Consider the following 26,981-nt stretch of genomic DNA (forward strand, 5'->3'; position numbering starts at 1 on the left):
GCAATGGAACGTACTTCACGTCACAAAAGTGGTTCCTCAATGTACTTAAAAGAAGTAAAGACAGTTGTTTTAACACAAATCATTTATCCAGGCAAGTTAAAGAGGCTGGAAGAGTTCATACATTGAAATGCAATGCTGTGCCCCACCAAAAAAATATCACCATAATGTGGTACAAGGTAAGTACGAAAAACATCACCACCCAAATTAGAAGTTAAAAAAAAAAAAAAAATGTTAGACCTGAGGAAAGGTAGATTACAAACTTACAGACATCTAAAAATCTCTCTACAATCATGTAAAAATCTTTAGTAATTCTGGTAAGTGACACAGTTCTTAACACAGGCACACAAAAGAAAACCAATTTGTCTACTTGCACAGATTTGCAAGATAAAGTATACTAGCAATCAGGAATTGCTTGTGATCTCAGGGTTTGGGAATGGTAAAAGATTTGATGCTTGAACCTACCTGATAAATTACTCAGCCTCAACTCTCTTTATGGGATCCTGACATTAAAAGGCATGCAAAGGGACTTATTGAGTGTTGGGATTTGCTTAAACAGTAGTTGGCAGCTTGGAAGTTTTGGTGTTTCAGATTATTTTACATCTCTTAATGCTATAAATAAATTCCATTGTTTAAAGTGAACCATAAATCTCTTCTGTACTTCACATACACCAAATCAGGGGACCTGGTTACAACAGTTGCAGTTGTAGTGAACTGTGTTCCATAACTGGGCTAAAGCCTTAGACACATTCCTTTAGTTTTCCTATCTCTTCACCATGTTGGGTAGCCCTCTCCATTCCTCCATGGATTTAGATGGATGATGTTTGTCAGCTCCCAACAGTTGGGATTAGAGATGTCTCATGCTCATTTTGGAGCATAGGAGCTGTCATACTAGATCAGATCAGTGGTCAGTCTGTCCTGTCTCTTGACAGTGGTAAATTATCGTTTGTTTCAAAGGAAAGTGCAAGAAATCCTGAAGTAGTCAGTTATTAATTAACCTGCTCTAGGAAAAGTTTCCTCCTGTCCCACACTGGTTAGAGTTGGTGTGTGCCCTGAAGCATGAGGGTTTATATCTCTTATTTACTTTTTAATTTTTATTTTATAACTCTGGAAATATTTATTACCCATATAAATGTCCCATCCTCCTTTGAACCCAGCTAAGTTCTTGACCTCAGTGGTAACTTGTGACAATGAGTCCAGTGGGCTGAGTGTACATTGTATGAAAAAGTATTTTCTTTTATCTGCTTTATATGTGCTGCCTTCAGCATTCATTGTGTCCCTTTCTTTTTGTATAATGGGAAAGGTAGATAAGGCACTGCTATTCACCCTGCTTTGTACCATTCATTTGTAAAGCACTGGTCTAATTTGGGAATAGTGTTCTACCAAACAGAATTTTTTGTGAAATTCTTCACAACAATTTAAATCTTTTTTATCAAAATCATTATTGAAATGGTTAAAACTTTTGAAAAAAATAACAAAAGGGTTGTTTTAAACCCTAGAAACAGTTTTTTGAAATGTTGATTCCCCTCACCTTGCCCCTCATTTTTTTTGACAAGTTCTATTTCCATGTGTACGTAAATCATTAATCTTTTAACAAATTCCAACTGAGGCAAGGCTGAGATACACACATGGCACACTAGAGAACAACTTCTTTGAGTAATGAATTGGCGAAGCTTGCAGAGCCTAGCCAAATTTTTGAAAAATGGATACTTAAAATTCCATTCCTAAATCTATTTTTAGACCCCTTGAGTAAATGTCCTGATTTTCAGAAGTACTGAGCAACCATAGGGAGAAGGAGAGAAGGGGGATTTGAAAATGAGATGATGATTTTTTTAAAATCTTGTCCCCAGTTTTCAACATGGGACTCTGTCTGGTGCCCAAATCATGTGATTTGAGTACTCAGTTGGGTACTTAATCTCCATGATTATTTTAGATTACTCTGATTTCTTACGTTGTGTGCTATATTGTCATTTGGATGTCCCAATGTTGTATTTGGGTGCCCATGTTTGAAAATTGGACCTCAGCCTCTCTTAGCATTTTCCCCCCAAAGGTTTCATTTTAAAATATTTAATTTCTCATTTGAAGTTTCAGAATGTATCCATAGCATGAAAATTATTTAAATTTTCTTTATTGAAACAGAACTGTAACGTCCGTAACTCTGCAAATGAGGAGGAACTGCATTTTCCTAGTTTAACAATTGAAGACTCTGGGAATTACACATGTGTTGTTTCGATTAGTCATGCTGGAAAGGCATTCAACACCACAAGTACAATAGAGCTGATGGTGAAAGATGGTAAGATTGTTTTCTTAGGAGTCTGAAGACCATATCATTACATGTTTAATGAAGGCTTCCTATGCAAAGTTCATTTTCTCAGGCTTTGTGAAGAGGAAAGGATGTAGGTCATTATCTCTAACTGTAGATATCATTAGGTCATGTAGTTAATTGCATATTGTGATCAGTTAAAATTGGACAATGTTGTTCAGTACAATTGTTGAACAGGCACCATTTACCAGTATAGGCATGCTGAATATTTTAGAATTCAACAAAAAAAAAAAAATGAAGATGGGCTGTGGAATAGAGAGAAGCTCTTCGAAATGAAGTAAAATCCTCTGAAATATGCATCATCTCAGAAAAGAGTGAACTTGAAAAATGTTCCAATCTATTGTAGTTCTTGTTATGTACTGTACACTATACCTCTCTTCCCCCAGGGAAAGCAAAACTCTTCGACTTTGCACTTATTTTATAAGTAAGCTTCTTAATTTAAAAAGCAAAAAGAGACAAGCAAAAAAAAATCTGATTTTATTTAGTCTTACGTGAATGTTCTGATTTCTTCTCCCACTTCCACCTCTTCAGTTCTATTAAATTTAGCCACAGTAATTAATGCAACAATTTCAGAAGTGGTCTTGGAGGTGAATCTTTGAGGACCTCGTAAACTGAACACTTTGAGTTCATGAAAAAAATTCAACAGGACATACCATTTTGCTGTTTTAAACTACTTGGTAATGCCAGAGCATCAGCCTACTGTTATTGTCATGCTGTTGTTAGTCGGATGAAATTATACTGCTGATTCATCAATGTTCATAAATATATTAGTAATAGGCTGAAATCTATATGATAAGCTTAAGCATGAGTTTTTGAAATAGAGCCAAGGTATCATTTTACAGAGGTGAGATGTTAGAAAATTAGTATTTTAAAGTATTGCTTTTTTTCCCTTAGGTGCAGCTGAAGTTGTTAAATTGCAGATAATTGAACCTGGAGAAATTTATGTTGAAACACAAATAGGTATCTAATTATATGAGTAATCTTTGTGAATGTATATTGTTTTTTCTGATCTCTATATGGTGTATGTTCTGGTTGAGTTTAGTGAAACTCAGAACTGTCTGCAAGTTTTCTTTGCTCAGATCCATAGCTCCCTACTGGGCCAAGTGTTAATATGTGGCTTCCCTATTTCAGATGAGCCATCACTGTTAGTAACGGGCATAAACATTCACTGAGTTCAGCTACCCGGTTCAAGAGATGCTCACTGTGGCCAGAAAAAGGAAGTTCTAGTTGTGTTTCCTGGTTCTGTAGATCTCTAAGCTCCATGGAATGGCTGACACAAGAGGAATATGTTGTCAAGTGGATAGTAAGACAGAGCAATCCCTTTAACATGTGGTTCAGTGTGTTTTAGGGTATTTTTCTGTACAGAGACATGAGAAGTAGGAAGGTTGGCAAACCTGTCAACACAGACAGGCAGATCTGTCTGAACTGCACAAGGACTACTGTAGTACACGGGGTTAGCTTATTTAAAAACGTGTTAGAGCTACACTGTAGGTGAGCAGTGGATATACTTTTCAGTCCTAGCAAACTGTGATTCAGTATTTAATGTGTGTAGCTGAGTTAGACAGATTTTAATATGGATCCTATAATGAGGATTCTAAGAAAAATTCCATTTGAACTGTGTGCTGTGACAATGGTTCTCAATCTAGGTCAACTGCCTGTAGCCATTTATTTAAAATGTGCTGCACAAATCTTAGACTACCTTATGAAACATGCAGAGATATTTTATATGAAGCTACTTTGTGGCTTATGAGGACACAGTACCTTGGACTTGTGGATGAGTACTGACACTATTGCATTCTTGGAATGATGATTTAAGTTAAAAAATAGCTGCAGATCAGGCTTCATGTGACAAATTCCTTAGAAAATTGGGTTTCTAGTAATACCTGAATCTCAGTGGGTTAGAAAATGATCTCCCTGAATTCTTTGAGAACAGCATACCCTGTCCTGTTCTATATGATGTCCTTAATCATCTACAGATGGGGGGAAAATACTGAGTTGTCTTGGTACAAGAACTGGCCCAGGGACACAATTAACTTTTAGCACAACTGGTCCTTTGATTGCAGTTTAGTCCAGACTCAGTTTAGCCTCATGTACATTGATGCAGAACTTGGTTCATTCTTATTGGCTGCAAAGCTTGGAGGAGGTCAGCAACACATACTTCCTGATCCTGGAGTCTGAGGCCTGGATCCAGAAAAGGATTTAAGTGTGCAACACTGAGCATCACGATGCCTAACTTTTCAGTGCCTAGAAAATTACAGGAACACTACTGCAATCCACAAACCCTGAGTTAGGTTCCTAGGCTCCCTGTGCAATGAATGGGGAGATATAGGCAGCTTACAATGTGATCCACAAAAGCCAGCACACTAGGTGGGTACTACCTAAACTATCCAATAGGAGATGCTGATGAGAGGGTGTATTCTAGGACAGGGAGGCACCAGTCTCTGCTTAATGATCCATGAATGGGAACTCACTACTTGGAGTCAGACAGCTTAGGTACCTAAGGCATTTATTGAGGTAGGTACCTGCCTTCACACCAGATGGCTGAAGGAGGTTAGAACACTTGCCTGGGATGTGGGAGTCGAAGGTTCAAATACCCCCATCTCTGCCAGAGGGGAAGAAAAGGTTTTAACAGGGGGTCTCCCACCTCTCAGGCAAGTGCTCTAGCCATTGGGATATTCTTGTCTGGCTTCTCTGTCTCTCCTATTGAAGCTCTTCCACTGTGTTTAAATGATGATCTTTCTCTCTCGCCCAATGACTGTTTAAGTATCTACCCACAATGGAACTGCCACTGGGTGAGAGCGAGCAAGAAAGTGAGCAGAACTCTGTAGTTTGGTGGATAAGGCACCCACGTGGGAGACCCAGGTTCCAGTCCCCTGCTCCAGTTGTTCCTTCATTATTTATCCATAGTGCAACAGGAGAGACTGAGAGAACCCCACATCAGCCTGTCTCATAGCTTGGTGGTTAGAGCACGCTTCTATGTGATGGGAGACGTGTTTTCAATCCATTCCCCCCTTCTGGCAAAAGGGGGAATTGAATTCTGGTCTCCCATGTCCTAAGTGAGTGTGCTAATCACTGGGCTAAAAGTTACAAAAACCATAGCCGCCTCTGTTCAGATTTTGAATGGGCCAGTTTCGTAGATGGCCACTAGGCAAGCCTACTGGGTTCAGCCCCACACACGACTTGGGTGGATGAACATCTGTCTTTCTCAAGTTTGTGAATCGCTCTGTGGCTTAGGTGGGAGATAGGTGTCTGGGTGCCTAGAGAGATGCAGTATGCTCAAAGGCAGAAACTTAGGCACCATGGGAACTTTTACTCTGACATAGGCGCCAAGTGAGTTTAGGCACCTATCAAGTTTGGCAGGAGTTTTGAGGATCACAGTGTTGCCCAAACTGGAACTTAGGCACCTAAACCCCAAGCCTGTGTGGATCTGGGCCAGAGCCACCAAACAATGCCCTCGGAGTTCTAAAATCAGGCAGCTACTTGACCTCTAGGTTTACGTTGCATACAGTGCACTGCAATAGCAAAGCCAAGAATGTTTCTCTGAAAATGAAATGCCTGTGCTATTAAATTAACCTTACGGTATTTGAGAATCTCTAAGCTGATTGCTTTCACAACACATGGGCAAACATAGTTGCAAAATGTCAGCACCTGGAGCTGACACAGCTACAGCGCTTCATCATTGCACAGAAAATAGCTGTGATGTAGGGATATAAAAATGGGGGAATATTTCTTCTAGTATGGAAGAATTGTGTGGCGATGTGAGAGTAGGCTTTTGTAATCTGGTGGGCCACCTACTCATCACACACCTGGCTTGAATATTAGTTACAGAACAGGGGCATATTCGTGTTAAGAAGGAAATTGCTCATCACCCCTCAACTATAGGACATGTGAATGTCTATCAGTTGAAAATTAGCATCAATTGCAGCCATCCAAATTCATTGCTAGTATCTCAGCTGTTAAGGGCTGAAAATGTTTTAAAGAGGACAGTTCAGTCAATTTGCAGTGCACTTGCATGGATACTGTAATGCCTAGAAAGGTTGGCTGTATTTCTCGATATGCTGAGAGCACACTGAAGGTTGTCCTATGACATCCAGATTGTATCTCTGGCACTCAGACTCTCCATTGCCTTGTGAAGGTATATGCTAGTCATATGAGTGGATGTTAATTTTTATATTGTTTTGCCTAGGTAAAGAGGTGATACTCAACTGCACAGTTTTCTTGGGTTACTCAAATGCTGCCAAGCCAGTATACCTCCTGCACTGGATAGACAAAAGTTTAAATTCATGTTCAGAGAACACTAAGGAGGAACAATCAATATGTGAAAAGGAATATAATTTGTAAGTATGTTTACTGCAAAATATTTTTCTTCAGTGTTTATGCAATATAACATACTGCATTTTGTGGACTGCTAGTTAAGTATAACATCTGAGTTTCCTTCAGTCCTGTCTCTTACAATCTACCGATCAGCTGGCCATAGATTTCCAAGAAGAATGTCTGTGATCATGACTTTTAATGTAGCTTAACATTTTTTTAAGAATGTCTGTCTACCATGTTTTCATTGTATTTACATGTGCAATGCCCTAGGCATAACCCAATCCTCCACTTTGTCTAGGTCACTCTGGACTCTGTCCCTACCCTCCAGCATATCTACCTCTCCCCCCAGCTTAGTGTCACCCATGAACTTGTTGAGGCTGCAATCAATTAAGATGTTGAACAAAACAGGCCCCAGGGCTGATCCCTGGATCATTGCACTTGATACCAGTTGCCAATTAGACATTGAGCTGTGGATCACTGCCCGCTGAGCCCAATGATCTAGCCAGCTTTCCACCTTATAGTCCATTCATCCAATCCATACTTTTTAAACTTGCTGGCAAGAATACTGTGGGGAACGTATCAAAACCTTTGCTAAAATCAAGATATATCACGTCCACAGCTTTCCCCATATCCACAGAGCCAGTTATCTCATCACAGAAGGTAATATAGGTTGGTCAGGCATGACTTGCCCTTGGTGAATCCATATTGACTGTTCCTGATCACCTTCCTGTCCTCCAAGTGCTTCAAAATGGATTCCTTGAGGGCCTACTCCATGATTTTTCCGGGGACTGAGTTGAGGCTGTAGTTCCCCAGATTCTCCTTCTTCCCTTTTTTAAGGATGGGCACTATATTTGCCTTTTTCCAATTGGCCAGGACCTCCCCGATCACCATGAGTTTTCAAAGATAATGGCCAATGGCTCTGCGATCACATCAGCCAATTGTGCTTTGGCCTTCCTGATTACACCCCTGCACACTCAAGCAATATTTTATACTCCTCCCTAGTCATCTGTCCAAGTTTCCATTTCTTGTGAGCTTTCTTTATGTGTTTAAGGTCACCGAAGATTTCTCTGTTAAGCCAAGCTGGTCTCCCACTATATTTGCTATTCTTTTTGCACATTGGGATGGTTTGTTCCTGTGCCCTCAGTAAGGCTTTTTTAATATATAGCCTGCTCTCCTGGACAACTTTCCTCCTCATATTAGCCTTCCAGGGGATTCTGCCCATCAGTTCCCTCAGGGAGTCAAAGTGTGCTTTTCTGAAGCTCAGGGTCTGTGTTCTGCTCTCCTTTTTTCCTTTTTCAGGATCCTGAACTCAACCATCTCATGGTCACTGCTGCCCACGTTGCCACACACTTCTACTTCCCATACCAATTCTTCCCTGTTTGTGAGCAGCAGGTCAAGCGGAGCATGACCCCTAGTCGGTTTCTCCAGCACTTGCCCCAGGAAGTTGTCCCTAACACCCTCCAAAAACTTTCTGGATTGTCTGTGCACTGCTGTGTTGCTCTCCTAGCAGAGGTCGGGGTGATTGAAGTCCCCCATGAGAAGCAGGGCCTGTGATCTGGTTGTCCGAAGAAAGCCTCATCCTCTTGGTCTGGTGGTCTATAGCAGATGCTCACTATGACATCATTCTTGTTGCTCTCTCCCAGGGCTGGTGCAAGGAACTTTCGCAACCTAGGCGAAACTTCCACCTTGCACCCCCCACCCAGCTAACCCCCCCCGCCCCCATGGCAGCTAACTCAGCCCCTCACCCGGGGAGCCCACCCTGCAGCAGCTACCCCCCCACCATGACAGCTAACCTCTCTCCCTTCCATCCCCCCACGATAGCTAACCCTGCCTGGGTAGCCTGCCCCAGCTCACCTCGGCTCTGCTTCCTCCACCGAGCATGCCGGCGCTGCTCTAATTCTGCTCCCTGCCCAGGCTTGTGACGCTGATTGGAGGAGACTTAGAGCTGGGCTGTGTGCTCAGCGGAGGAGGCAGAGTGGAGGTGAACTGGGGCAGGGAGCTGTTCCCCTGTGTGCCCCCTCCGTTACTGTGGGCAGCCCTCCCCGTGCGCCCCCTCACCCAGCTCACCTCCTCGCCTGAGGGGACTTTTAGGCACCCCCAATCACTAGGTGCCCTAGGCGGCCGCCTAGTTTGCCTAAATGGTTGCACCGGCCCTGCGCTCTCCTCTAAAATTAACCCAAAGACTCTCAACAGGCTTTTCTTCTGTTTCATACTGGAGTTCTGAGCAATCATACTACTCTCTTACATACAGTGCAACTCCTCCACTTTTTCTCCCCCACCTGTTCTTCCTGAACAGTTTATACCCATCCATGACTGTGCTCCAGTCATGTGAGTTACTCCACCATGTCTCTGTTATTTCAATCACATCATCGTTGCTAGACTGTGCCAGGACTTCCAGTTCTTCCTGCTTGTTTCCAAGGCTGCTTGCATTCGTGTACAGGCACCTAAGATAACTAGCTGATTGCCCTACCTTCTCAGTGTGAATCAGGAGGCCTCCCCTCTTGCACCATCCTCCTTGTGCTTCCTCCTGGTATCCCACTTACTTCAGGGCTTAGGTCTCCATTCCCCAGCAAACCTAGTTTAAAGCCCTCCTCATTAGGTTAGCAAGCCTGCCTGTGAAGATGCTCTTCCCTCTCTTTGTTAGGTGGATCCTATCTCTTCCTAGCAATCCTTTTCCTGGACCAATATCTCATGGTAGAAGAATCTAAAGCTCTTTCTGCGACACCACCTACACAAGCATGCATTTACCTCCACAATTTGATGGTCCCTATCTGGGCCTTTTCCTTCAACAGGAAGGATGGGCGAGAACACGACTTGCACCTCAAACTCCTTTATCCTTCTTCCCAGAGCCACGTAGTCTGCAGTGACCAGCTCAAGGTCATTCTTGGCAGTATCATTGGTGCCCACATGGAGAAGTAGAAAGGGGTAGCAGGCCAAGGGCTTGATCAGTCTCCACAGACACTCCTTCACATCCTGAATTCTAGCTCCAGGCGGGTAGCACACTTCTCAAGTTTCCCAGTTTGAACGGCAGATGGATGACTCTGTCTCTTTTAGGAGGAAGTCCCTGACCACCACCACCCATCCCTTCCTCTTCATAGTGGTGGTCTTGGAACCTTCATCCCCTAGGACAATGCATCCCATGCCTTCTGGCCAGTGGGGTCTCTTTCTGATTCTTCTCCTCAGATGACTCTTCCAAACCATTCTCCACCATAGCACCTATTCAGAGAGCTTTAAAATGGTTTCTTACCTCTATCAGCACTGGGGGTACATGGGTTCTCCTCTTTCTTCTTCTGGAGGTCACATGCTACCAGTTTTCTTCCTCATTCTGCACTGCCCTCTCTGATTCTTCAGCATGCTGTGCCTGCAGTATCAAATGCTGACTTCTATCCAGAAAGTTTTCATTTTCTCTGATGCAACACTGGGTTGATACTTGGGTCTCTAGTCCTTTAAACTTCTCTTCCAATATGGAGATCAGCTTGTACTTCGTATACACAAAGTCACTTCTGTCCTCTGGGAGAAAGACAGACAAATATGGCACGTCCTGTGCAGGTCACAATGGCTGATCACTCACTATGCATATTGTCTTCTTTCTAAGAGCCCGTTCAGATATTGTATTTACTACTCACAGAAGCCTGAAAGGCGCGAAAAAAAAAAATCACAGTAACACTGGATCACTGTAGCAGTCTTACCATGGAGTCACAGCCCTTAGACCAGAGGTGGGAAAACTATGGCCCACAGGCAACATCCGGCCTGCAGGACCATCCTGCCCGGCCCCTGAGCTCCCGGCTGGGTGGTGTGGCAGCCAGACATGCTGCTCTGAGTGGCATGGTAAGTGGGCCTGGGCCGTGGCCGGGGCAGGAGGGTTGGATATGGGGCGGGAGATCGCAGGGGGCAGTCAGGAGACAGGGAGAAGAGGGCAGTTGGATGGGGTGGAGGCTCTTGGGAGGGTGGTCAGGGAGCAGGGGGGTTGGATAGGGGTAGGGTCCCTGGGGGGGCGGTTAGGGGCGGGGGGTCCTGGGAGGGGTTGGGTATGGGACAAGGAGCAGGTGTGTGCGTGTGGATGGGTCAAGGGTTCAAAGGGGGGCAGTCAGGGAGTGGGAAGTGGGAGGGGGCAGATAGGGGGTGGGGACCAGGCTGTTTGGGGAGGCAGAGCCTTCTCTACCTAGCCCTGCATATAGTTTTGTAACCCCAGTGTGGCCCTCAGGCCAAAAAGTTTACCCAGCCCGGCCTTAGACTCTGCAGTCTAGCTTGTCATCCAGGCAAACTAGACTTAGTGATCAATGGTCACTTACACCAAAGATCACAAAATATTCAGGTTGCTTCCAGTCCCAAGAGGCCAGTCACTTACCCCAGATCAGTTGGTACCCTAGATCTTACACAAAGACAACGCCTGTAGCCAATTCTGTAATAAACTAACTAAAAGTTTATTAACTAGGAAAAAGAAATAGTTATTTACAAGTTAAAGCAAGCCAACATATACACACAAATGAGTTGCAATTTAAATTCTAAAAGTGGCAGAGATCTGTGCATTCAAAATGCCTTTCAGGCAGACCCAGGGGTAACCTCTGGGGATCTCTGGCTTCAGTTTAGTGTCTCTAGCTCTGTGAGTTCAAACAGCGAAGAGATAAAATATTTTCCTATGTCTTTGTTTTATTTCCTTCATTCAGCCTCCAAGTCCATAGGATGAGTTTTCTTGCACATAGCATTTCCAAGGTGCCATCGGGCCATTAACCAATCCTTTGTATTGTGATGTTCCTTGATGACTTATCTGATTTTAATAGTCCTGGACGGACAGGAAGAAACACTCCTTCCCATCTGAGTTAACAAGTTTAGAGCAAACATTTTCCAAGTGATACAGCAAAACGTACATATTTCCTTATAGCATGAAACATTATATTAATACACGCAGCAACTTAAAAACAGTCGATAGACTCTAAACACTAAATGCATTCTTATAAGACTAATATCTATTTTGAGCAACACTAATACATAAGTGAACTGGTCTGGTCTCCAGCTATGAGTTTGTCAGCTCTTAGCTAATGCCTGCTACCTTGGCAAGAGCTGGCACTTGGCCTGGCAGCATCACACCATCTAATAACTTTTTGGCACGATCAGCTCTGGTAGCCTCCATTCCCTGTTCCCTTCCAGATTGGTCGGCAGGATCCAGTGAGGAAGTTGACTTTTTAATTGATCAATAATGCTGTAATAAAGCACCTGTAGAAGTATTTAAGGAAAACATTGACTAGTGGGCACCTGTTTTGGCTAAACTTTTCCTCTAATATAAACAATACAAGGATGTTCTCCTTAGGTTGGGCTATCAACATTATTATTGCACTTTATAAACAAGGAGGATAGAAAAGACTCTGGGAATTGCCACCTAGTTAATTTATTGGACTTACACTAGGTCTCTCTTAATGAGAGTAGAGAACTGGGCACGAAAATGTAATTAATTTGCTGAGGCACAAGCTGGTTTCCAAAAGGGCCGCTCCACTACAGATAATTGTTTTTTCTTATTTGATTCACAAATATGTGCCTCCTTCAGGGGAGGAAATTGTATGCAGCTTTTTTGGTCTATAATTGACCTTTGATTGTATTGATGGGGATTGTCTTTATGGCAAATTGGAGATTGCTGGAATAAACCCTGGTTACTTTTTTCTTTTAAGAGCACTTCGCAGACACAGTGACCAAGATTGGCATAGGCCTGTGGATAATTAATTGAAGAATCCAGTTATGAAGGGGTTCAACAGGGCTTTTAGCCCCTTTTCTTTGTAATTTTTATATTGATGATTTTGTTCTAGCATTAAAAGGGGCTCAGTATTTTCCCCCATAAAATCATAAATCACACTGTAACTATCTTTTTATATGCAAATATGGTTTTACTGTCAGACACCTTTGTGACTGAAATGTTTTTTAAATGTTTGGGTTATACTTGCAATGGGAAAGTCTCTTGATAAATTATGCCAAAGCTAAAGTAATTGTCTTTAGTCAGAGACGGGGGTTGCATAAATGGAAGTTTGATGGCATTATATTGAACAAGTTAACCCTTTTGGCTATCTGGGTATCTGGTTCTCACAAAATGGCTTGTGGGATAAGCATATTCGGGTAATGAAAGAGAAGGTCTCAGATTCAGTGTTAACGTTTTATTCAGACTCCTGGGGTCAATTTAAGTGCAGTAGTCCTTAAACTGTTTGAGGCTAACGTATGAGCTCAAATTTTCTATGGCACAGAAATGTGGGAGTAGAATGAGCCCTGGGAAGTGATTCCATACAAATTTCTTAGGAAGATTTTTGGTCTGCCAAATAATGGTGCAATCATCCTTCTTAAAGCTGAGACAAGTATGAACTCTATGCTGTCCAAAGTCCTAAATTGTAGTATTAATTTTTGGATATGAACTGGATGCACCCACAGCGTTTGCGAAGGTTATGCTGAGAGGAACAGCTCCTCAGGACTCTCTCACTTAAATTTCCTTGGTTAGAGCATTTTCAAAATTCTTTGCATTCTCTAGGTTTCACAGAATGGAAATGATTAGATTTAAGTTTAAAAAGGTGAAGTCCCTGATCAAATTGAAAATAGAGGATATTAATAACCAATTGGATATGGCAGTTCTCTATTTCAGATGTCACATGGTTTTCCTTTGTTAAAAAAAGACTTATGGGTATGCCAGATATTTAGACAGTCTGTGTAATAACACACTGCCTTCACAGCTCTCCATTACCTATTCATGCAGACAGCTTATTTAGAAGGCTGATATGCTGGCATTGAGAAGTGTAACCGTCTTTGTCCATGCAGTTTAGGGCAGGTGGAAGATTTAGTCCATCGTTTATTACACTGTAATTTGAATTGCCACTTGAGATCAAAAAGGTTTCTGTATTTTTGTTCTGGATGCCTTGTTCTATGACCTCTCAAAAAATAGAATATTTGTTAGGAACTGATGGTGTGCCTGTGATTCAAGTGGTTACCCTATTTGCATGGTTAGCCACTAAAATAAAGCAAAAGCAAGTGGGATGGTGATCATGTACTCACTAATGATGTATGTCCTTTTTAAATCTGCATTTATGAATATTGTAATATTTTATAATTTTGGATTTAGTTTTAAGTTTTGTTGTACTACTATTTTTTTTCTGCATTGGCCCAAGGCCAAGGTGCTGTTAATAAACTACTATGGGTTTTAATTTCTAATAAATCTTGGATTTTCTCATGCATAGGGGCCTATGGAGAACAGGACCATGCTGACTCTCCTCCACATCTTACTGATAGAGTATATTGTCCTCACTGAAAAGATTAATTTAAGTTTGACAATGAGAAGGAAAAGGGAAGCAATGTAGTTATAGATGTCTAATGTATGAGTTGGCTTATTCATTAACCATTTTTTTAAGTACAGAACAGCTAGTTTATTCTGATCTGCAGTCATAAAGAATCATAAAAACTTAGTTTCTTATTGTAATGATCTGTTAAACATCAGGTCTTATATCTTAATTGGGAAAGTGAAGAAGACTGTCTTGAAAGGGTTATTTGAAAGCTTCGTTAGCCTATTTTTAGACTTATAAAATCCATATGGGTGTGAATACTAAGTAGGCTATTGGAAACAGCCATCCCTTTAAGACCACATTACATATATTTGTTCCTTTAAATGACTTTATTAAAATGAATCCTTTGGATATAGTAATGAGGAAAGACTGTTCATTAACTCTGCACCTCTGTTGTAGTGATTCAGGAAACAAGAAGTATGTCTCAAAACTATTGTGGATTAAAACAGTTAAAGAGGAGGACCTGAACTGTAATTATACCTGCTTCTTGCAAACTACACATAAGCCACAATTAAAAGTATTTAAACTGAAGAAAGGTACAGTATGATATAATACTCTTACTTCTGCTATTTAATAACTTACAAATACTATCTGTAGGCTTGGAAGGATTCGATTTTTTTTGGTAAATGTCAATTTCACTGTACACACAAATTGATGAAAATATATTTCCATCGATGATGATCAAAATGTACGGATAGGCAAAGTAAGAAGAATGCTGCTTGAAAACTTATTAAAGTTTGATTTAAGGATATGTACTATGTCTATTTTGACATGTGATGTTGACAATTTTTATTTTAATGGTTATAAAGCTTTGCCTTTTTGAATCTGTCTACTGTTATTAAAACTTGTCTGAACCCCTTCCAATAATTTCCCACAATTGTGAAAATTTAAATCCATAAAAATAAAAAAATGCTTAAAAATAACCATTGATATCATCCATTGAAATTATTCCCCCCCTCAAAATTATGCCAAGCCTACTTATATCCTTTAACAATCAGCACTTTTTAAGTTAAAGCCTGGGAGAGGGATATTTCTCTGCATTCCTATTAGTACCCCTAAAGATCCCATCTCTACCATTTCCTCCTGTGTATCTCCTTCCAGCAGAGGAAAACTGGTTTCAACACTACATGGCACACACATTGTCATGTTTACTGGGCTAACTATACCACTGTCCCTTCTCAGGGTCTCTCTGAGTGGGCCCCAACTTAGTAGTTACAGAAGTAGATTTAAAATAAGAGTCCTACAGGCATATTCCCTTACCTAAGCATAACCTCTTATCCATAGCTCATGCAGGCCTGACTTGTTCCCCACCTCTGAGTTCAGAGAAGTTGCCTACACTGCTTGCGATCTACTCCCTCTGTCTCTGTGGGTATGTCTGCACTACAATCGAAGAGTGTTATTGCAACTCAGGTAGACGTATCTGATCTAGCTTTAAGATAGCTAGTGAAGCTGCAGCAGCATGTGCTTCAGGACCATCTAGTTCCACAAGAAATTACCCAGGATCCCAGGTGGGTTTAGATCGCCTGTGCAGAAATGCATGCTGCCACAGCTTCACTGCTCTGGTACCCAAGCTATCTAGATTACAGCTAAATTGGGTATGTCTACTCGAACTGCAGTTCCACCTTGTGACTACAGTACAGACATACCCACTGTCTCTCTCATATTGAGAAGGTGGGTGCGCTAATATCTTTTATTGAGCCAACTTCTGTTGGTGAGAGAGACAAGAATTCAAGATTACACAGAGATCTTCTTCAAGCTTGTCCCTCTAACCAGCATAAGCTGGTCCAATAAAAGACGTTACTATCCAGTTGTGTAGCCGGGTGAAGGGTAGAGGGGGAGTGATTTAAAAAAAAAAAAAAAAAGCACCACCTGCTGAGGCACTTTTACTGACAGGGCGGTGCTTTTACTCACCCAGCGGTGCTCCAGGTCTTCGGCAGCACCTCAGCGGCAGGACCTTCACTTGCTCCATGAGTCTTCTGCAGCATTTTGGCGGCAGGTCCTTCAGTGCCACCATAGACACCCGGAGCAAGTGAGGGCCTGCCGCCGAAGTGCCACCGAAGACCCGGAGCGCCAGCTGCGTGAGTGTAAATTAAAAAGGTGCCAAGAAATTGATAAGGCACCACTTGTGCTCCATGGGGGAGCGGCTGGTGCCCTGCTCCCCAGCTAGCTACGCTACTGTTACCTCACTCACCTAGTCTCTCTAATATCCTGGGACCAATACAACTCAAACAACACTGTATAAAGATATCTGTCAGACTGTCAGCCTTTTCACTGACATATCCTGGCTATCAAAACACCTGCCCTGGATAGAGCTAACTAGGTCAGTTCTCCCACCAGCTGATGGGCCAGCCATTGTTCTCTTCTAACTCTTTTAAATCTGTGTATGTGAGGCTCACTTATCTCTGTCATCATCTTACCTTTCCTCCCAGGTTCTGTAATAACCCCTTTACAACCTCCTGTGGTTTAGCTCTATTCAGTCAAGCAGCATTACAAAGCTGAATGGGGAAACTAAGACACACAATGTTCTAGATTGGAATATCCACTATGCTGAAAAATAGAAAGTGAGACATTTTGGGGTTCTCCTAGACCAGTTGGGGGTTCTGTCACTGTCTTCCTTGTGCTGTGTAGCAAGGATTTAATGTCCTGACATCAGTAGCCTGCCCACAAGCATAAGGACTCACTCTAGCTCTTACCAGCCTAGTTTCTCTCTGCAGGGTGACACCAACAACCCTTTCAGTTCTGGGTGTCCCTGCATACATCTTCCCTGCATTCTTAATTAGTAGACAGTTGGACCATTCCCCTCTGGCTTGTCACTCATGAAGATGTGAAACAGCCTCGCAGTTATCAGGTCACTTTGGCATATACATTCCACATAGTTTGCACAACAGAGTCCTGCTTGGGATTAAAATACAAAGTTTATTTCATAGAAAAACAAATTCAAAGTTGAAATCAGAAGGGAAAGCAAACATAAAACAGCTCCACAGTCTACCCCCCGGGATCCAATGTTCATGAACAGCCTCCTGCCTCCAGACTGTCCTTCCAGTTCTGGATGCTCTTCAGTTCAAACCCTTTCCATTTTAAAGGGGTTTTCAGTGTTTTTTCCTTCAGTCACTATAGATATTTGAAGTGGGGGGAAAACTCCCTCCTTTTTTTTAGGCTATGTCTACACCGGTGTTTCTCAAACTGGGGCTACCGCTTCTGTAGGAAAAGCCCCTGGTGGGCTGGGTCGGTTTGTTTACCTGCCCTGTCCACAGGTCCGGCCAATCTCAGCTCCCACTGGCCGCGGTTTGCTGCTCCAGGCCAATGGGGGCTGCTGGAAGTGGCGTGGGCTGAGCAATTTACTGGCCGCTGCTTCCCACAGCCCCCATTGGCCTGCATCAGCGAACCACGGCCAGTGGCAGCCGCAGTTGGCCGGACCTGCAGATGGGGCAGGTGAACAAACTAGCCCGGCCCACCAGGAGCTTGCCCTACACAAGCTATGACCCCAGTCTGAGAAACACTGGTGTACACAGTGTGCACATCCGTGCTATTCTAAGGCACACAGTGTAGCTGCTCTTTGTTGGCAGGAGAGAGCTCCCAACCAGGGGCGATAGATTTCTCAGTGAGAGAGCATCTCCTGCCAACACAGCGCTGTCCACACTGGCGCTTTTTGTTGATAACACTTTTGTGTAGACCAGGGGTAGGCAACCTATGGCATGCATGCCAAAGATGGCACACGAGCTGATTTTCAACAGCACTCACACTGCCCGGGTCCTGGCCACCGGCCTGGGGGGCTCTGCATTTTAATTTAATTTTAAATGAAGCTTCTTAAACATTTTAAAAACCTTATTTACTTTACATACAACAATAGTTTAGTTATATATTATAGGCTTACAGAAAGAGACCTTCTACAAACATTAAAATGTATCGCAGGCATGCAAAACCTTAAATTAGAGTGAATAAATGAAGACTCGGCACACCACTTCTGAAAGGTTGCCAACCCCTGGTGTAGACATAGCCTTCATTTCTGAAGACTAGAGTTTTTCTTTCAGTTTCAAGCTCTTACCATTTGTTCTGATGATTCCTCAATGTTTTTTCCTGAGCTGGACAATGGCTAGGTCCTTGAAATCAGTTTTATCTCACTGGGGAGGAACCTCCTCCCTGCCTGTTTTTTTCACTGTCCTGTTGGGAGGTGATGCTGAAGTTACTTCACAGTTACAATGACAGTTTTCAATGTGTGTGCGTGTGTGTGTGTATAATATAATGGAAATACGTATCTTCATAACCATAATCTGGAGATAGATATATATATAGATATATATATGTCATGATGACTGTTAAGTTCAGTGCATTACAAGCTTCCATAAAAGATCTTTCTTGATATACTCTTCCAGTACAATAACATAATATGAAATCAGTTGGTCTAACTGCTTATTTTAGTGGGTTTAAACCTATTGTTCTCCTTTGGAAACCTGAAAATCCACAAGAGTAGAAGAAGGGTGTGGAGTCCTAAAAGGCACTTTATAATAAAGGCATAATAGATGGAATATCTGCTATGATGAAAAATAGAATACAAGGAAAATGAAGTGACCAGCTAGCTTCCCAAATAACTGCTGAAAGATATGTGGGTTTAAAATCTGTACTTGGAATGGAAAAAGGGAGGGGAATAACCAAACTAACTATAAAGTCAGGTACTGTAAGGCTTATATAAGAAAAAGACAATGGCAGCTTCCCCCCCGCCTCAAAAAAAAAGAAAAGAAAAGGGCAGAATGAGTTAATGCTAGCCAAAGAGATTAAAGGGAATAAGGTGGGCTTTTATACACACCTTGAGGGGGACTAGGGAGAAAAGTAGAGAGAAAATCACCTATTAGAGTTCGAAATCAGTGCCAGTTCAGAAGTGGCTGTTGCTCAATTGCTTAGTTAAAATCTGCCTTTAATTGACACACATGCACACAAAAGTGATGTGAATAGCTAGAAAGAAATAAAGAATATGCATAAATACCTATTGATAAAAACAGGTGAGAGGAAACTTGGGAACACAGCCATATTGGCAATTTAGGATGATATGCATCCTAGAGTACTGTGATGGGGCAAGGCCAGATGGCTACAGTAAAGTACTGAGGAACAGGTATGTTAGCCCTAGGCTAAACAAATCCCTAGGACTGTGGTAACCAAATGGCAGTTGCTCCAGGTTAATCAAGGCACCTGGGCCAATTAAGATCTTTCTAGAAGGCAGTGGAGATAGCTACTTTGATTAGAACACCTGCAGCCAATCAAGGCAGGCTAATCAGGGCACCTGGGTTTAAAAAGGAGCTCACTCCAGTCAAGCAGGGAGGAGCTGAGACTGAGACGGTGTGCTACTGGAGGATTGAGGAAATTATCAGACAGTCAAGCATTATCAGACACCAGGAGAAAGGTCCTGTGATGAGGATAAAGAAGGTGTTTGGAGGAGGCTATGGGAAAGTAGCCTAGGGAGTTGTAGTTGATGTGCAGCTGTTACAGGAGGCACTATAGACAGCTGCAATCCCCAGGGCCCTGTGCTGGAACCTGGAGTAGAGGGTGGGCCTAGGTTCCCCCCAAACCTCACAACTCCTGATCAGACACAGGAGGAGGTGACCCAGACTGTGGGTTCTACCAGAGGGGAAGATTGCTGAGGTGAGCAAATCTGCCAATAAGCGCAGGACCCACCAAGGTAGAGGAGGAGCTTCGTCACAATACTTGGAGTGAAATTCATTTACCCAGCTATTGGGCTTTATGTGGGTGAAGTGTGGGGCTGAGGGGGTAAAATACATCTCCTAATTTGGGGCCAAGGGCAAGGTGGTAGCCTACAGAGTAAACCTTAAAAGCTTTGTCCCATATTGCATTCCCCATTTCAGTAAAAACTGATAGATTGCCACATGAGACACTACCAGGAAAGGATTCACACTAGAAGTAGAATTCTCTAATTCTTGCTGTCAGATGATAATGACTTTTACTAAGAAAAATCATGTCATGAGCCACTTGTCACAAAGTTGTAATTTCTTGGGATTTTGTTTTACAGGGAACCCTCCAGATCTCCACCCACATGTATTTACTACTGGAATAATCATGGCTGTATTCTTTTCACTTGTTCCTGTGCTCCTGGTGGTTCTCTCTGTGATATTCAGAGTTGACTTAGTTTTATTTTACAGAGACATCACTGGAAAAGATGACACAATAGGAGGTAGGATTTGGCAAATGCTGCCACTGAAACAAGTTCATTTAGTGATATAGAACTACTAATAAAATAGTGTGTTCTGGCTTCAGGTAGGTCCTATAAGATAATGAGATGGAAACAAAAGAAAATCCAAGAGAGGAGGATATTGCGTAGGAACAGCTGGAGAGGGGTAAACAAGGCAAGATTTGGCTAGGAGAGAAGTGTCTGGGAGTGGGAGAAAATAGCAAGGTAACGGATAGCATGCATCATCGTATAATGCTAACAGTATGTAATGTGTCCTGATTTTTTTGTTCTGAAAGTCAGAGGTTGGTTAGTGGAGGAGAGAAAGAAGAGGCAATTCTGAGAAGACAAGTACCCTGGAGCTGCCAAATTCCTTCTGTGCTCACCTGACTTGTGCTCTAGATTCAGGGGCGGCTCCAGGCCCCAGCACGCCAAGTGCGTGCTTGGGGTGGCAAGCCGTGGGGCGCACTCTGCTGGCGACGTGAGGGCGGCAGGCAGGCTGCCTCCAGTGGTTTGCCTGCAGAGGGTCCGCTGGTCCTGCGGCTTCGGTGGACCTCCTGCAGGCCTGCGGAAGGTCCGCGGGACCAGCGGACTCTCTGCAGGCAAACTGCTGGAGGCAGCCTGCCTGCCGTGCTTGGGGCGGCAAAATCCCTAGAGCCCCCCTTGTCTAGATTCATGTTCTTTCTGGAGATCACTGGAGAGATGCTGATCCAGCTTTAATAAGGGTTATCAATGTCAACCTTAAGGAGGGCAGGCAGTCAAAAAAAACAAAACAAAACCCGAACCATCACTTGATGTTGGCAATTGGCCAACTTGTTTTGGGTCTGATCTTTCCTTTGTGGTTTAGTTTCTGAGAAGGTTTTGGTGAGACAACCCTCATAGTATCTGGATGCCTCAGATTTCCTTAACCCTTGTCAGTCTGTATATACAGTACCTAGACTGCACTAGTTGCATTGGTTGGTAATCTCTTAATGCATGAAGATGCATTGTTTACTCACTTGAGGACCTCCAAGTGCATGGTTGGGAATGAGGTTACTCAAGTGTAGCCCCATCTCTTGAGGAGATCCTAAAGAGCCCTTAGGGCCTCTCTCATGTGGAGTTTTACACTGGTTTTCACTACATGTTCCCTCCTGTTAAACATGTATAGGAGGACATTAGGAGGCTTAGTAACAAAACTTGGGTTGTTATGTTGACAACCAGCTTGGTGTCTGTGTCCTTTGACTCGGATGTCACAGTGCAAAGCTTTTCCCGGTGTCTGGTTGAGATCAAAACATGGTAGAGAGTGAGGTGACTGACCTTTAATCCAGATAAATGAAAATTGATGTTAGTAGGTTGGGGAGAAACAGTGGAAACTAGGAAGAGGATTATGTCCATTCCTGTGATTGCAGATGTGTCCTTGACTTGTTTCTTGTCTCCAGAACTTGGGAGTTTGGTTAGATTCCCACTTTTCCCTGGATGATCAGATTTCATTGGGACTTTCTTTTACCTCTGGCTAGGAGGTTGAAGCTTTTACTTTTGGATACAGACCATGCTAGTGTTATTTCATGCTTGGGTTACCTAATTGGTAGATTACTACAGTGTGCTTTAATTAAGTCTTGATCTTAAAGTCTACTTGTTAAGTGGGAGAATCTCACCAGAAACATGTTACACTGGTGCTTCATAACTGATAAAGGTGGCTTATTGGTTTCTGCATGTACGTAAAGTTTTTGTTCTATAAGGTCCTAAATAGCCTAGGACCCACCTACTTGAGAGAGCCCCTCTTTCCCCATATCATAGTGCCCCAGCTGAGATCAGTTAGAAGTGTTCAGGATGGAATTATCTCAATAGAAATGAGGTGGACCACTTTTCTGTGAGTGCCCCTGAACTTTGGGACTTGCTTCATGGCCCTTGGTCTGAGGTAGCCTCAATTTGTTGAGCTATCCTTTTTACAATGGATTTTGGGAGGTGCTGCTTGAGGAAACTATATTTTAGCAGGACAGGATGCTATTTTTCATTGTTCAGTTATAAAGTTTAATTAGTTTCTATATATGGTGGCAGTTGCTGCTGAATTTGTCTTTATGTTTTGGGGTGGTGTGTGTGTGTGTGTGTGTGAGAGAGAGACTTACTGCCAACACCACTTACGTCCTGGGAAGGTGCCTTTTTTGTTATGCTATTATAAATCTAAATAGATAAAATAAAATATCCTGATTTTTTTTTTTGTTCCTTTTTGACAATCTCCACACTGCAACGCTACCCAATAGTGGAATAATAATAATAATAATACCTAGCTCTTATATAGTGCTTTTTATCAGCAAATCTCAAAGTGGTTGACAGTCTTTAAGTAGGAGAAGAACTGAAAGAAACCTAGAATCCCACAATGGTATTTTTACAGACTCGCTTTTCAGGGTAAAACAACATTTTAATGATGCAAGTTTCTATCAATAAGTTCAGTTTAACTAGGTATGATTAGTGCTGGTCAAGAAATTTCACATTTCAATAATTTTCAACAAAAAAGGGACACAGCTTTTGCAACCTTTGGGAAAATAAAGTGGGTAGATCTGTTTGTGTCAGATTGAAATTGATCCTGGGTATTTTGTATGAAAGGTGACTGGACAGATGGATAAGAGAAATCTCTTATCTCAAAATCATTGCCAGTGGGGCAGTATTATAAGGGTCAGGGTGAAAGGTCAGCTATCGTGTGGAATGGCTCAGTCTGTTCAGTCACCAACAGGACAAAAATTGGTCACTTTTTTCCCAGATGGAAAAGAATATGATGCTTTTGTGTCTTATCTGAAAGACTCCATATCTACCGATGTAGAAGAGAGAAAATTTGCTCTGGAGATATTGCCCAGGACATTAGAAGACCATTTTGGTTACAAATTGTGTATATTTGAGCGGGATGTGTCTCCTGGAGGAGGTAAGCAAATGGAATGTCCTGGATATTAAACTGGTACAAAATTCTCACACAGATGCCAGGATCTGTAATTAGAAACATCTCTGTAAATGTGGGAGTTTTGCTTAAGTGTCACATTTTCAAAGGGGATTCTATTTTGGGGTGCAAATGACATGATATACACATCAAATGACATGCATGCAAAATCAGAGGCTGTTTAGAAAGTTTAGACTTATTCTGTCCTTCATTTCAGTGTGTGGAGGTGATCAAAACTTCTTTTGATTCAAAGGATATGGAAATTAATGGTCTTTGGATCATCCATTAGGTGCATCTTAGCCACAGTGCATAGAGGAGGATGTGGGAGTACTAGCTCTATGACATGCTCTTTCCCTTCCTAGATCCTGAAAGGCCTGCAGGATTGGGCATCCATAGCTTTCAGAGACAAGAATGAGAGGGTGGAGCATGGTAGCAGCAGCTCTCTGTGCCCATGTTCTTTTCTGCTCTCAGGAATACAGACTGTGACTTAATGCTTCTTCAAGCATCAGTAACACCCATAGACTCTCTACTGTGGCTGCTACTGTGCAGCTTGAGGGCAGGTCAACCATTGACAAAACAGTCATCAGATTTCTCAGGATTTGCACAGATTTTTATAAGACCCACTAGCTTTAGAGGGCTAACACCTTTTCTCTTTCCAGCAGTGTATGAAATTGGAGCAGATTTTGAGCCCAGATGGAACAAAGACCATAAAATTCTATCAGCTAAACTGTCACTCTGCATCCCAAACAAGAATAATCTGGGCAGGGTAGAACATTGCCCTTTATCTAGTTAAATGCTGAGATTAATTAAGAGGAGAAAAACAATTTAGCTTTGGTGTTACCACAGAATAAGTGTGAAAGTTCTGCTTTCAGCTTTCTTCCTTTCCAGAAAGCTTTCTGCTTACAGCTTCTCAGAAACCTAAGAGATCTTAATGATTTGAAAGTTAAGTTTGGCTTTACAATACAACTGCTTTTGCTGTATCTGTGCTATGAAACACATTTTCCCCATGGCACACTATATTAATTATTACTGTAATCTTTAAAATGTAGAAGATGAAGCAGCTTTTATTAAAACTGACTCAGAGTTATAACTATGTGATGGGTGCTGCAGAAATATTTAAAATAGATGCAATAAACATGGAATTTTGGATATACAAAGTCTATAAACAGATGACCCTTTACAAAGGCTGCACTTCTCAGACAGTACAGTGGGATTCCATGTAGTTCTGAGGTCTATAGGGAAAAAAATCTTAGGTAAAGCGATGGCCCTGCATGAGCATATTGTTACATAGTGCTTGCAGGATGTAGGGCTTCTCCATTTAATTTCATTCACTGTTTTTAATAATAAAATTATTCTGCAATCCCTGTTTTAAGAAAGCACTGTTTTTGAAAACCTGTGAAATAACGGTTTGCTAGATGTCATTCTATAGTAATCTATACTGTTACATGTGATAGAAGGTGCAAGTATTAACCAAACTTGGTTATCTGTGGTACTGGTATTACTGAATAAGAAGGTATCTGGTGGTTCAAAAGGTAGTAAAGTGAGGGTTAAAAGTTTAGTGACTGTTACAGGAGGTGGTTAGCTGTGCCTGGCTGATGACTTAATTTGGAGGTACTCTGATGCTCAGGATGGACCTTTGTGGATGACCTTACCTGTTAAATAAGGAATAGTCAGAGTTGATATGTTGGTTTGTAATTGCTTTCCAACAGGAAAGAAATGTATGCTGACTATGCAAATCCTAATTTGCCTGTAAATTGATAAGAATTAAACATCTGAGATTTTTTTTCCACATTACTTAGTAGTGAGAGAGATTCGGAAGAAACAAAACATACAGTAATTGAGTCACTTTGAAATGTGTACAATATTATTACTACTGCTAAAAGATGTGCTGAGTCAATGCCTGTACTTTCAACTGATTTTAATGGCTGTCTCTCTTTCAATTTACAGCTGTTGTTGATGATGTCCAGTCATTTATTGACAAAAGCCGAAGATTAATCATTATACTGAGCCGGAACTACATTTCTGACAGAGTCATGTATGAACTTGAAACTGGACTCCATAAGGCACTGGTTGAAAGGAAGATTAAAATAATATTAATTGAATACATGCGTATAAGTGATTATAATATGTTGCCAAAATCACTAGAGCTTCTACCATCCAGGAGAGTTGTGAAGTGGAAAGAGGATAAGTCTCTTCCTTCGAATTCCAGATTTTGGAAGAACCTTCGATACCTGATGCCAGTGAAAGCTTCCAAGTCAAACATCAGATGTCACAATAATTCTGTAAGCCCTATCTCAGAAGAAGGAACCCAACAGTGTGCTGGGAGTCTAAAACATTCTTATAACCAAAAATTGGAAAAGAAACATGCTGTGGAAATGAGCACATGCTGTTACTTACTTAGAAGATATTAAGTGCATGTGTTTTAGGGAGGCAACGTGGTCCAGTAAATAGAGCAGCGGCTGGGACTTGAGAGATGAAACAAATCCTCAGCTTGTATAACTTGTCATAGCTAAGAGCTAGGTTAACCCTGCCCCTCACCCTTGGGGCTCAGAGAGTTTACACAAACTGAGGAACTTCCCCAGGGAATCTAACCTGACTCTGCCTTGGATTCATTGTTTGACATGGAGCAGATCAAAAACTTTCTGTGTCACAGTTTCTTCATTTCTCATAGAAAATATTAATTCTACTTGCACACTTTTTTTGTAAAGCAATATGAGCCCTGTGAATAGTCTATATTAGAAATGTGATTACTATTGTTATTTATGATTTCTATTGTGATAGCATGTAAGGACTCCAATCAGGATCAGAGCCACATTGTACTAGGCACAATACAACCATATAACACAAAGACAGTTTCTGACCCTAGGGAGCTCAACATCTGGGATTTAGACAATAGAACACAAGTAAATAAAGTGACAAATGGGAGGAGGAGAGTGATGGGATGGAGAGGACAAGGTAATAGTAGAAATGTGGTGTATCTGTATATATCAATCCTAATAGTAGTCTCAATAGTTATAGGTGGTCACTGCCATGACCAATGCCAGATTGTGGGGTTTTTTAGGCATCATGGCAAAGCAATATTTTAGTCCCTGGATTAGTGTTGTTCAGCTCAGAGTACTCTAAATACCTGTTTAGGTGAAGGGAGTGGGGAATAATGCTTCTCCAGAGAGGCCAGTAGGTACAACTTGTATCTGAGCTGCTTCAGGCAAGGGGCCTGAGGCAGTAGAGTTGAGGATCTAAGGTACATTGATAAACAGAGGGGAAAAATAGTTGCCAATATCTAAGATACCAGCCTTGGTTTGCCAGTGCCTCAGCATTGTGAGTAGCTATTTACACCAAGTCAGACTGGTAGCATTTTTATACAGATTTTAAATGGTGACATAAGTGTGGTGTTGCACTCCATAATTCTTTATAGAAATATACTTATGAGTGTAAATATGTCATAACTGGAATATTTTATGCTAGATATGCCATGTAACATATCTTTGCAAAGGTTATGGTCTACTGAATATATTCATCCTGTTTGTATGCATGTGTCATTTTTATATCTGAAGTTATGAGCATTGGTTCTATGCTTGTATTTAAAGTGTTTGCTGTAGGAAGAACATAAGGCAGGTTTGGTCAACATAGTGTGAAGGAGTTATTCAAGTAATTGTGAGTACTTAACTAGCAATGGACTTTGGGAGACCTCCGTCCACATCTGAGCTTTCCTGGGAACATTCAAACTAACATGTAAACAATGGTATCTGCCTGTGAAAAGCTGAATCATTTATAAACATGTGACTTGCCCAGGTGGCTAGAGACTCCATCTTATATTCTCTCTCATGCAACATCACAACCACAAAAGGCCCTGGAAACCCCTCCATTTTGTCTTCAGCTGGCTCAAAAGATGGCCTCTCCACCCCAAAGAGATGCTGAAGGAAACTGGAACAAAGGACAGTAACTACTGGGGTGTGA

The 26,981-nt window shown here is 41.9% G+C and overlaps 1 protein-coding gene across 1 annotated transcript in view; it reads left to right on the plus strand.

Moving 5' to 3' along the window:
• The window catches only part of IL18R1 (interleukin 18 receptor 1), a 38,383-nt gene extending 12,015 nt beyond the window's left edge, over positions 1-26,368 (plus strand). Inside the window, exons 4-11 of the mRNA XM_075062417.1 lie at positions 2-176; positions 2,137-2,290; positions 3,215-3,280; positions 6,507-6,657; positions 14,341-14,477; positions 19,961-20,122; positions 22,854-23,012; positions 24,972-26,368. Of these exons, the coding sequence (XP_074918518.1) occupies positions 2-176; positions 2,137-2,290; positions 3,215-3,280; positions 6,507-6,657; positions 14,341-14,477; positions 19,961-20,122; positions 22,854-23,012; positions 24,972-25,435 (1,468 nt within the window). The 3' untranslated portion in view covers positions 25,436-26,368. The remainder of the gene's footprint in view (position 1; positions 177-2,136; positions 2,291-3,214; positions 3,281-6,506; positions 6,658-14,340; positions 14,478-19,960; positions 20,123-22,853; positions 23,013-24,971) is intronic.
• The last annotated feature ends 613 nt before the right edge of the window (positions 26,369-26,981 follow it).

Source organism: Chelonoidis abingdonii, chromosome 1 (assembly GCF_003597395.2).
Source record: "Chelonoidis abingdonii isolate Lonesome George chromosome 1, CheloAbing_2.0, whole genome shotgun sequence".
Classification (NCBI taxonomy): domain Eukaryota; kingdom Metazoa; phylum Chordata; order Testudines; family Testudinidae; genus Chelonoidis; species Chelonoidis abingdonii.